This window comes from Atta colombica, unplaced genomic scaffold (genome assembly GCF_001594045.1).
Source record: "Atta colombica isolate Treedump-2 unplaced genomic scaffold, Acol1.0 scaffold140, whole genome shotgun sequence".
Classification (NCBI taxonomy): domain Eukaryota; kingdom Metazoa; phylum Arthropoda; class Insecta; order Hymenoptera; family Formicidae; genus Atta; species Atta colombica.
The window spans coordinates 1,087,121-1,099,679 of record NW_017259229.1 but is presented as its reverse complement, the minus strand read 5'-3'; the positions used below and the strand labels follow the sequence as shown (position 1 = coordinate 1,099,679).

Below are 12,559 nucleotides of genomic sequence, written 5' to 3'. Positions count from 1 at the left end.
ATAAATGTAATAATAATTATTCATTCTATTTATTTATTCGATATAATATATAATATTTATACTTATATTTATTATACTTATTAGAAATCTAGAAAAATATTTTAATTTAAAAAATATGAAATATATACTTACAATAAATATTGGATTAATAGCAAATATTGATATACATATATAATTAAAAATCATCCTGCATATATTTGTAAATAAAATATTTCTGAAAAACCCCTCTGAACACTCGAACATTGAAGCGGACAATGTCCGTTTTAAAATTAGTAAATTTCGCATAACGGTGCTGCCAATAATTATGATAATTAACATGTAGCGTGATATTCTTTCGTAAGTCATATTATATAATTATAAATAATACGTAAGAGAAGATTGTAATCATTTATTTTTTAATAGCGGCAAGTGATTTTTCGTAAATTTTCTCAACTAGTTTTATAACTATGGACTTGCACACTTTATGGGATATAATGTTAAATTATTCAATAAAAATTATTGTTTAATCAGATAATGTAATTCAGACCTTTGTAAGTAATATATTACAACGTTGCATTGAGTTCTCATTTTCTCTTTGTTATGTGATGTATAAAATTTACATATTAAAAATATGTATGATTCTTATAAAATCTATTAAGAATGTAACAGAACGTAGTATTTGAAACTGAAATGGGAAAAAAATTCATCATCTAGAGATCTTAATTCTGCAACATAAATCATTATGCTTCCTTAATAAGGAATGTTCTTATTAAAGATCGAAACTAGATTTGCGACCAGCGGCAGCTTATAAAACATATAGAACACTTTGTGTGAGATCTATTTTATGGTGGACACGAATTGGAAGACATATTATCTGCGTAGCGCGCGCGTTACGAAAAATACATATATTATTACTCTGTTATACGACCTGCGTAAGGAATAGGCGGTTAACTTCTTTTTATTCCCCGATTCAATTCTTCGCAAAAGTACGACCGAATATAAAATTGGAATAGAAGTTACGGTATTAAAACATTGAGTATTTTAAACGTGGAATCGTGGTATCGTTTTGTGTGACTAGTAGTAGCGGTAACGGTAGGCGCGGCCGTAATTGTACACCGATTTACTCTCGATCGGGTTACAGGTGTACAGGGCGTCGCCTCTGGTGCCCTGCGGGCACGTACAGACCGCGATATGACGTCGGGGCGTGCACTCGGCGCTCGGGCCGCATTCGTGGCCGGTACACGGGTTCTTGCACGTGAAATCGATACATGCCCGATTGTCAAGGCATTCACTGTCGGTGAAGCACTCCCCGCGCTGACAGCTCGTTAAGGCGTTGCCAATGTAGCCGGTGGGACACGTGCATACCGGCCTCTCCTTCCCGGTATTGTCGTGACCCGGCGTACAAATCGCATTAATACCGCAGGGATTTGGCTCGCAGAGATCGCCTGGAAAATGGAGATACATTGATTTTGAGACAATTATTTTCTCTTCTTCTTCCTCGTTTTCTTGACGTCAGTGATAAAGAATTGATGGTAGAAGAACTGATATGGTAGAGAAGAATACGATTCTAGTTAATTATAATAACAATGATTATAAGCCCGTATCAGAATAGATATTAAGACCGAATTAGATTAATCAAAAATTTATTAAACTTGATATTGTTTTGTATTTGATTTTCTTTTTTCTGATTAATTAAATTCAATCTCAATTTTAATCTCTAATTTGATACGGATATTGCCTTTATTGAACTTTAATACTGGAAGGTAATGATTAATTATATTTTAAGTGCACAATGCTTTTAATATTCAAAATAAATAATTAATTATTACCTTTCAGTATTGAATTGGATTTTGTAAGGATTACTTACGTGGTTCAAACAGTCTACAGCTGACGAAAGGATTACCGGTCATATGTTTTGGGCAACTGCAAACGGGAGTGATACCGCGTAGGTTGCAGTCGGCATGAACGCCGCACACGCCATCGCAAGGATTCACGCATTTCTGATAGAGGCAAGCGGGTTTATTCGATGGGCATTCAGAGTGGGTGGTGCACTCCGGTCGGCATGCGACAAATGGGTTTCCCGTCCATGTCTGGAACAACAAGAAGCGGATCGATCCCACACGTCCATTCCGTTTCATTTGATTTCATTCGTCATCGAGGATGCTTAGTCAGACTTATAGTCTTTGATAGAAATACTGCAATTCTCTATGAATAAAGCGGAGGCGTCTTACTTTCGGGCAGGTGCACTTCGCTTGATGATTGATGACTTGGCACTCCGCGTTCTCTCCGCACTTGCATGGGTTCTCACATTTGTATGATGACGAGCACGCGAGATGATGAGGACAATCGATGTCGCTCTCACACTCGTGACGACATCCAGTTAAGGGTGAACCTCTGTAACCCGGTAGACACGTGCAGACTGGCACTTCATTGATTACCTCGCATTGGGTATTCACTCCGCATGGACTCGGTTTACAAGCGGCTTCTATATTACAGTGAATATCTTTGATTTTTGAATAACTTATAACGTTCTCAAAAAAAAATAGAAAAAAGTGCACTCTCTTATGAGTTATTATCTTTATTAAATGTTATTGTGAATTACTATTTATTACAGTCAAATTCTGTTTATCCGAACAGGGGAAAACAACAAGACAGAAACCGAATGGATAATAGAGGCTCATTAGTTTCTATCAATCTTATAAGTATTTATCAATATTACAGCTTATAATATAATAAGAGAGTTAATAGTTGGAACTAGACACGAATTTATTTGTACGAATGAAGTGCAGACAAACGGATTATTAATATTAAATTTAATTATTATTATATTTATATTAAATTAAATTCTTTAAATCGAAGGAAGAGAGAAAGAAAAGAATAGAAACGAATATTTTTAAAAGACATAAAATTTAAAAAATAGAACACACACATTAGAAAAATCTTAAAATATTTTTGTATAATGTTTTTTTATAGATATTCATATTTTAAATTAAAGAAAAATTTTAAATTAAAGTTCTACATACGAGGATCGGCGATTTGACAACTCGAGAACGGATCTCCGACGTATCCTGATATACATTCGCAGGTACCTATATGATTTCTGGTCAAACAGTTCGCGTTTATTCCACATAGACCTACGCAAGGGTCGACACACCTGTTGTTCGTACACACTTTGTTGTATGGACAATCGTCGTTGACTGAAACGTGATGAGGATGTTAAATAACATGCCGATTGATACACCTTTCAAATGGCAACACCAGAAAATATATGAGAAAATATTTAAGGCAGATATTATTTATGAATATATGAAATTTAAAGGGTAGTAATATTTTTATGATAACATAAAAAAAATGAATATCAATAGCAATAACCAACAATAACAATCTAATTGAAAATAAATTTATTAATTCAATGATAGTATTAATGAAACAAATAACACTTTATTAAAATAAGAGATATGTGATTTGTTTCATTGTTTTACTAACATTCATCTTGTGTCAAATTAACACAAATATTTAGTAGATACATTTTTAATGAAATGTATTAAATTTAACACAAATTTTTCTACTGCGTGTCAATAAATTAACAAGATCATTTAGCAATTAGATTATCAATTAATACCGTTAATACATTTATTTTCCGTATAGTTAAGTATATAGTTCATTTTCATATTCTATCATGATCTACTCATCCTACAAATCAATATGATTTTTTCCGTTTTTTCCATTTTGTTTGTTGCATTTTTTTTGGTTGGCTAACGGTGTATAAACTTGAGTTTATACGCGGTATAATTACTACGACTTAACTAACAAGAGTTTACTTTTCCAGGGATTATATAATGCTCGCGGTTCGCACGTTGATCGCATTTGTACTCACTTAGACATTCGACTCGCACGCACTGTGCGAGCGGGTCTCCCATATGAAGATTCAAACACGAGCACACTGGCCGTCCCAAGCTCATCGTGCATCTCGCGTTGACGCCGCACGTGTAGCTGTCGCAACTGCCTACGAGATGAAGAGTCGGGTGATTCAGCAGAGACGCTTCGGTTTTGCATAACTACTTAAAGATTACTGAAGAATTAAGCAGAACTTACCGGACGTACTTGTTCGCGACTGAACATATTGGACATAGTGACTGCCGTTCACCAACGTGATGAAGAGGAACAGAAGCAAGGTTGCGGCTTGCGTGTACATTTTGCCACTGTTCCAAATTTATCTGCCGAAATTCCACTTGAAATGAATTTGTGGAAAGAGAATGCTATTCTCGCGATGATTCTTCTCTGATGTTGTAAATCAAGTTTTGCGCAATTCTTTCAATTAAAACAACACTTTTCTTTTCGATATAAATCATTATAAATAAAACAATTTGCTTTCTTGAAATTAAAGATGGGTAAAAAATTATTCCAACTAACTTGAATTAAAAAAGGCGACTCGCGTGATGAAGATTTTTGCTTGAATCCTCAAGGCGAGAAGAAAACACTATTCTTTTGCTATGATTATTCTTCAATGCAAACCAAGTTCTGCGCAAATTCAACTTAAAAGATTTTCCTTTTTTATTTAAGTTGAACAAAATGACTCGCTTTCTTGTAAATATAGATGATATAATCGTCCCAATTACTTAAATTACAAGACGATTCGCATAATGATAAGCGTTAATGCGGGAAGAAAACATTATTCTTATGATTTCTTTTGATGATGCAAATCTAGCAAATTCAAGTTAAAACGAGACCTATCTTTTCAATTTAACGAAATGATTCGCTTTCATGCAACGAAAGATGGATAAATCCAATTTAATACTGGAATGTAGTAATTAATTATTTTGAGCATTACAGTGTGTATAACTGTTTTTAATACTTAGAATAAGTAATTAATCGTTATCTTGTAGAATTAAATTTTTTTGTAAGAGAAGATCATCCCAATAACTTAAATTAGAAAAAGCTCCGAAGAACGAGTAGTGAATATTTTTGCTTAAATTCTCAGTGTTTATTTCCATCAATATGAATTAACTTTAATCTTGGTTTAATTTTATCTTTTTCTAGAAATAGAAAAAGATTTATCTTTTTGTTTTATACGCGTTTCTATCAATGTGGATTAACTTTAATCTTAACTCACTTGCTCTTCATTTATTTTAATTTTTAGAACTAGAAAAGGATGAGTTAGTTGAACAAAGATAAAATTAAACTATATTGAAACTATATAGAAACTATATAGAAACGAGCATTAGACATAGAAAAAAAAAGAGCAAATAAAGTTAATTTACATTAGTAGAAATGGATTATTTATGTCCACATTATAATACAAAAAAATAATGAGCAACAGACAATAAACATGACAAACAACGTAAATAACACTGAATAATAGATAATATGATCAATAAATAATGCATGAAGTTTTTATCCGAATAGACACTTAAAAAAGTTTATCCCAGTTTATCTGAATAATGCCCACCTTTGCTTGCAACTTGATGCTCGATCGGCGCGAGGAAGACTAACCGATCAGTGATCACCTGCGACCGCGTAAATGACGCGAGGACGATCCCAGGCCCCACTATCTGCGACCTTCAGAGTCCCCCTTTCGAATTTCGCCCACACACGGCCCTGATTATTCTTCAAGGTATTCGATAAATTTCGCCTACGTATTTTATATCCGTTGTTTTTTTCGCTTCCTTTTTTTTCGTAATTGATGAGCATTACGTGCGAACGCGATGATTTTCCCATAGCCTGAGCTGCGGCGCAGCGCGATTGGAACACGCACACAATTATCCGTCCATCCCGACCTAGAATTGCCCGGCTATAATGATATTCCATATTCGCGTGCATAGTACAATGCGTCGGTCAAAACAGGTATGAGTAATCGCTGCAGCTTCGGTGCGCGGAGTTCCGTGATGAGGGAACCCTTTCGCGCCAAAAATGGATCTTCGCGAACGCACACGTTCTGATACGCTTAATCCCGCTGCTGCAGCGTAGTCGAAGTAAATCCGATATCGGCTTGTCGTTCAACTGTGGATCACCGTTTTTATATATCGCGTCATACACTCTCTCTCCCCCCATGCTTCTTCATATCCGCGTTATATGCTAATCTAGAACAAAAATGTCGACAAAATAAAAAAAAAGGTAGAAATGCAAATTGTGTCGCGTAAATAAAATGGTAATCTCCAGTACCACATTGCCCGAATGGTCACACATTCCCGTTTTGTTATCGTTTCTGTGAATAAAACGCATAATTCGATGTTGCAATCAGCAATCTCGAGATGAGGAACGTAATAATTTAATATATATTTAAAGATCTTCATTCTTCAGAAAACTATTTGTGTGATATTTAACGTAAAATTCATCGATTCGGTAAATGCGAATTTATTTCAGAAATCGGTCTATAGAATCGCTTTCGCTAGTTGCAAATAAAAAATCAATTTTATTTACATATAAAACATATTATTTTAGAATATACTTATTTTAGAAACTATCTGTGTTAAGAAGATATGAAGAATTGGAATTGATAAATTGGCATTGTACGCTTTTTAAATATACTAGTTATATAAAACTCGTGTTATATATTTAGGAAACTTTTCGTACAAATACACATACGCTTAAAACTTTAAATAAATGCAAAATACACATATATTTGCCATATAGAACACGTATCTATGTACAGAGTTGATCAGAAACAGAAGATTTGAATAAAACTTCTTTAAATTTAGCTTTTAACTGTTTTTAATATTCTAGTTTTTATTGATTATTAAATAAAATTAAATAAAATTTTACATTTTAAAATATTTGCTAAAGATATGAAAGGAAAAGATACATATGCCCTGAAACACAAACTACGATTTTGAGAAGAACTTCCTTATGTTTTTTTTTTCAATTATTAGGTATGGGAAAAACTTCGTGGCGTTTTTCCCGTTAGATGTAACGGGAAAAACGCCACGAACTTTTTCCCATATCTAATATATAAGTTTCGCCCTTAACATTTTCTTTCGCGTCTAATGAAATGAATTTATTCAAGCATTCCATTTCAAAGTGAACCACTCTGCACGCTACATATACATCGATATTACTATTTATGTACATGGCGGATCTTTATGAATTTAATCGTGTGTTTGGCATTTCTTTTTCATCGATGCCAGTATCTTGTCCTACTTTTCGTGATACAGAGTATCATGTTAATGTCATGTAATCAAATCTTTATCTTTTTGAAAATCATAAATTTTCAAATAAGAGATATTCGTATTTTATAAATGAGATGCTTGAGCTAGAGTATAATTTTGCACTGAAAAAAGAGTTCGATAATAGTTACCAAATATTAAGTGAAATAATTTCAATCAGATATTTGGCTAACCAATATAACCAAATACCAATATAAAATAATTTTACTTTTTAAATATTTAATATTAACAAATAGTTGGTTATATTATGTCATATTATGTTTGGTAATACTTATTAAATGTGTAGGAAAACAAAATTATATTATATATACAGGTTTCTCTCTGCACATATATATATTTATATAATATATAGTTATATATATTATTACGTTGTTATATTAATTAAATTTGATTAAATTTCACTTAACATTTGACAATTATTACCAAGTTACTCGTTTTGTCAATGTATTTGTGTGAGATTATATTCATTGTTTGAATTTTATTTGCATTTTGCGTCTCTTAAGAACTCTTCGTAAGCAGTCGCAATTTCATCGTCATAATTATCATCAGGTTCTTCTTCAGATGTCCTGTAAATTACACAATAATATTAGTACATAAATTTCTTAAACAAATATTTTTATTGAATGGTACCTTTTAATTATCTCTCTTTTAGTATTTTAATAATATGAAAGAAATTAAAATATTACTTATTTACAACACAATTTAAGAAATAAAGTTTTTTAGAAAATGAATTTAATGTTTAATGTAATGAATTAAATTTTAAAATTAAAATTTTCTATTAATTTTGAAATGTAATTGTGATGAAATAATTGATTGCGTATGTATATAGAGAAAATAGAAAAAATTATAGAGAAATGTTGTTTTAAAGAATTTTTTATATCATTGTTGTAGCAAATGTATGATATGAAGTTCAACATACTCTTGATCGTCTAAATCAGCTTTTGCGTGCTGCTCAAGAAATTCGCTTTCCTCCGCAGACAAAATCGAACCGTCAGGACCGTACATCACTGGTTGGTTAAAATGTATTTTCTCCGGTACTTGATGCTGTATTTTCAACGATTCAGATGAATGATAATTAGACGCACCCAATTGATCAGATTGTCGCTGCACATCATTAAATAACACATGACTCGACCCAGATGAATCACAATTGGGCGCGCTTCTACCCCAATCCTTTCGTAATTCGTGAACACTGTTTACCATATTTCCTACATGCGTATCAACTTGCCCATTATTCACGAGTTCCGTTAGTGCCCGCATCATATTCTCCATGTCTTTACTCCTGCTTTTATCTTTCTCCAACACGTGACCCGCCAGCTACGCATTACATCAAATGCATACATTAGAATGTAGATAAAAATTGGATTATCGTCATTATTATTTGCGACTTACTTTGAGCGCTTGGCATATATATTTAACAGAACTTGACGCTGGTCTTTGCAGTACCCTAGTAATAAACAATACCAACAGTTCTCCTAAAGTGAAAGCGTAAGACTCATCCATCTGAGCGACCAACTCTGCTAAAAACAATATCAGTCCATTGCATTTCCGTTGATCCCGTTGCTCTTCGGGTTGATTAAGCCATTCAGATTCGAGTAATCTGGTCTCCAATTTACATCTAACATAAAAATATCATCAATGTATATAAATCGTATATTTCCAATTACATGAAATGCCCCTGAACTTACTGGAAACACAACAAATCCCTGAACAGCTCTTTGGAAAACATATACATCTCTTTGGAATCTTCTAAGCTGGTGTCAAAATATTTACATAACCGGGCTCCATTATATCGAAAATTACTTTCCGCTATAGACTGAAAATAATATAATGTCAGTAATGTAATGTGCGAATTATATAGTATTCTACATAATTTTTATCACATAAATACTGAACATTGTTTACGAATAAAATGCGTCTTGCGCAAAAATGTTATCCCGAATACGTATTCGGGGAAAAAAAAGGAATTTTTATACCCATTCGATTATGGTTGTAATAACCAACTGCAAGCAACGCATATTTCCACTCAACCTAAGCTTGTCCATAAATGGTGGAACTAGATTGGTGAACTCGGCGGGATTCATAATTAAAATGTTGATAATTTTATTGAGATGGTCATAAGTTTCTAAGTTATAAGCTTCTTCCTTTTCATTTTGTTGCTTCTCTTTCTAATTAAAATATTATTGATACATATAAACATTGCATATAAGCAATTTCTTAATGAAAAGAAATCAGGCTTTTATCTTGCTATTTTACTTACATCATCTTGATCATATCCATAATTATTATAATTTCCTACGTCTGTGTCTTGTATATTGCATTGCTGTTCCAAAATATCTCCTAGAGTACTATCATCCGCAAATGACGGAGGTACAGATACATTTGATGGTATTTCACGAGCTAATCTAATCCTGTCTTGTATGGAACTCTTTGGATATTGGAGAGTAAGTTGCTAACAGCAAATTATTCAGAATCAAAATAACAGAATGTTGATATGCTTTAAGATCCAAAATAAATAACTTACAGGAGGCAGATACACATTAGGCTCTGCTGGAGAAGACTGCACCAAAGGAGACTGCGACTTAAAAACCTGAGGTAGCATGGATTTTGGAATAAACTCTGCTGCCTGTGGCGATAGCGCAAATTTCTTCTCTTCCTGATTATGCTGTGTCGTCGCTGTAGATGACGAAGAGTCAGATTCTATGTACAAATAAGTAGTTTTATTTTAAACTTGATAGTCAACAAGCTCTTAATTTTGTTGCAATTAAAATAATGCTAACTTATACTGGATTGACTAGCAGATGATACACTGTATGGTCGCCTGAGTCCCCCGCATGAGTCCAATTGTGACCAAACACGATGTCCACGTCCTATACCTTGTTTCATAATTTCCTCATCCTTGCCAGTTTTCTTGTCTCCTTTAAAAGAGTCCATTTTCTGTGCAAACAAATTGTCAATCAAGAACAAGTAAAATTTAGATTCAGTTTTAAAACTCAACATCTTTTACAATCTCAATAATGTTCTTATCAAACATACTGTATTTTTTTATCACACACACATGTACACACATACACACACACATACACACACACACAATTTTAATATACATATATGTATATATTATATAAACACATATTTTTTATAAAAAAAAAGATACAGAAAAAATAAAAAAGTTTAATAAATTTGAATTTTGGATTCTGTATAGATACACTTTAAAGTTGTTGTACACAAGTATATATAATAATATTATGAATATAGACTTAATCATAATTTTCTGAGAAAAATAATCAAATATTAAATGATTAAGCACATTAAGTAATTTCCTAGGTAAAATAGAACAATATTGTTGGAATATTTCACTTATATATATTATTTAAATTGTTATAACAATATTTCTAAAAAATTGCTTTTTTTTGTGAATTTTCTACAAAATTGTATATTTAAAAGCTTCACGAAGAATAATTATTATTAAACAAGAAAAGGAATATATAAAATATATATTTTACACGAAACGATATTTTGTAATTCACATTTTCGCTGGAGTACAAAAATATCTCAGATGATTAGTCCCAAATTTTTCAGTGTTATGTTAAATTGGACTCGATATATTCTTCCTATAACTGAACTAATATACATTTTTGGAATTGAAGTGAAATAGACATTTAATATTCAACAAAAGCGAGAAGAACATTCAAATGCTATCTAGTTCAGGAATAAAAAAGACTTTATAGATTACTTTTATTAGAACCTTTATAAGTTCTTTTGATTTTAGGATTCTTTAATTCTTATTAGACTTGCTAATTAAAGACATTAAAGACAAAATATACTTGATTTTTGCTCATTTGTGAGAATTAATTTGGACTGCGAAGATATAATAAACGTGAATATAGATACATCAGATAAGCGAAGAAATTCATCTGCAACAGTGCTTCACACTGTGTTAATGGCACTTATCAAAATTCCTGTTTATCAAAAGAATAATGACAAGTCGAGGCAATGCCGTATTCTTATTACGAAAGATATTGTGACATGATTATCGTTAACAAGCACAATCATTCTGCGACATCGCATCGATTGCATCGCGACAAATAAGATACCTTTGGAATATCAGTTCACAGATCAGCAGTCCTCGTTGAATCACGAACAGATAACGCAATTCAGACAGTCTGTCACCTTTAGCTGGCGAGAATATGCAAGGAATCCGGAAGTTGTGAAGGCCGGTTATACACAGGCATCACAAACGTGAGCCGCATCGGCTACGCATTTCACGCAGTCCAGAATCCAGAACAGCTCAGCGCAGCCTCATCGCCCTCACCCAGTGTTGTTAGACGGGCCGGGTTTCAGGGACGCATGCGCGTCCAATGTAGCTTCAGTAACGTACTGGTCACTAATAAATAAGAGATTATTAATCGCCTATGTAAAAGTTTTTCAAAAATGTTGAAAATTTTAATATATTTTACATAGGTATACATATATAGAAATACATTATATATATTTATATATATGTATACGTATATAAAATATGTAAAATATATTAAAATTTTCAACATTTTCAACCCTAAGCGACTAATGATCTCCTATTTACTAGTGATCGGTACATTACTGAAGCTATTTTGGACGCGCATGCGTCTGAAACTCGGCCCGTCTAACAACACTGGCAGGATTCACACCTTGACGGAAAAATGGAAAGCGGAAAAGCGAAAGCCAATCAGAACTCGCGGAAAGACAGAAGCAGGGGATTCTGTTTCTTGAAACGAGTGAAAATTACAAAAGTGAACTGCGTGATCTACAATGATAGTAGCAGTAATAGATGAGGTTGTAAGAGTAACAAATTGATCAATCACAGTTGAATATGAGAAGAATAATCGACTATGATTGGTCAATTTCTACGCCTACTCCTTAATCAACTACTATTACTGCCCACTGTAAACCATGCAAATGAATTTACTAAAATACTGATAATTTCAACACCTAATAAAGTTGCTCACTTTTGTAATTTTCACCTCGTTTCAAGATACAGAATTGATCCCCAACAAGCGAAATGTACCGCCTACTACTGAGTTCCGATTGATTTCCTCTTTTCCATCAAGGTATGAATCTGGCCTAACACACTGCCCTCACCTAGAATTGTAAAGTTTGTTCGCGTCGCATTCTCCAACATGCCATAGTTCCTACTTACTCTAATGAAGGCATTGGAGTGAGAAACAGCTATGACAAAAGCATACTGGAATATGCGACGCGAACAAACCTCTAGATATAACAGAGAAGCATAACCGCTGTTTCGATTTCTGATTGGTTCCGCAATCTTTCTCATTTTTTCTACAGATAGTCTTCTAATTTTAGGATTCTAATTTTGATATATATCATGATTTTTAAATCTTGATATATATATATATATATATATATATATATATTCT

The 12,559-nt window shown here is 32.9% G+C and overlaps 2 protein-coding genes across 3 annotated transcripts; both read right to left on the bottom strand.

The window, feature by feature from the left end:
* Positions 1-192: 192 nt before the first annotated feature.
* Positions 193-6,017, bottom strand: LOC108684784 (neurogenic locus notch homolog protein 1). 2 transcript variants are annotated; one of them, XM_018189267.1, is made up of 7 exons: positions 5,429-6,017; positions 4,075-4,196; positions 3,857-3,985; positions 3,003-3,176; positions 2,211-2,464; positions 1,847-2,069; positions 193-1,424 (listed from the first exon to the last, which is right to left on the bottom strand). In XM_018189267.1, exons 2-7 carry the CDS (start codon positions 4,172-4,174, stop codon positions 1,054-1,056), a joined length of 1,251 nt encoding a protein of 416 aa, XP_018044756.1. In that variant the 5' UTR covers positions 4,175-4,196; positions 5,429-6,017; the 3' UTR covers positions 193-1,053. The 2 variants fall into 2 exon arrangements, with proteins under 2 accessions (XP_018044756.1, XP_018044757.1); XM_018189268.1 differs by lacking the exon at positions 5,429-6,017 and adding an exon at positions 4,393-4,432.
* Positions 6,018-7,515: 1,498 nt separating this feature from the next.
* Positions 7,516-11,447, bottom strand: LOC108684802 (polyadenylate-binding protein-interacting protein 1-like). The gene is made up of 9 exons (XM_018189292.1): positions 11,240-11,447; positions 9,923-10,079; positions 9,667-9,842; positions 9,403-9,594; positions 9,119-9,310; positions 8,831-8,958; positions 8,535-8,760; positions 8,062-8,459; positions 7,516-7,708 (listed from the first exon to the last, which is right to left on the bottom strand). Exons 2-9 carry the CDS (start codon positions 10,074-10,076, stop codon positions 7,621-7,623), a joined length of 1,554 nt encoding a protein of 517 aa, XP_018044781.1. The 5' UTR covers positions 10,077-10,079; positions 11,240-11,447; the 3' UTR covers positions 7,516-7,620.
* Between the last annotated feature and the right edge of the window lie 1,112 nt (positions 11,448-12,559).

Coding starts and splice junctions, on each gene's coding strand:
- LOC108684784 (XM_018189267.1), bottom strand. CDS start 4,174: ATGTACACGCAAGCCGCAACCTTGCTTCTGTTCCTCTTCATCACGTTG. Junction 3,986..4,074: donor GTCGCGAACAAGTACGTCCG/GTAAGTTCTGCT, acceptor TTCATCTCGTAG/GCAGTTGCGACAGCTACACG. Junction 2,070..2,210: donor CGAAGTGCACCTGCCCGAAA/GTAAGACGCCTC, acceptor TTGTTGTTCCAG/ACATGGACGGGAAACCCATT.
- LOC108684802 (XM_018189292.1), bottom strand. CDS start 10,076: ATGGACTCTTTTAAAGGAGACAAGAAAACTGGCAAGGATGAGGAAATT. Junction 8,460..8,534: donor ATATATGCCAAGCGCTCAAA/GTAAGTCGCAAA, acceptor TGTAATGCGTAG/CTGGCGGGTCACGTGTTGGA. Junction 7,709..8,061: donor GCTGATTTAGACGATCAAGA/GTATGTTGAACT, acceptor TGTAATTTACAG/GACATCTGAAGAAGAACCTG.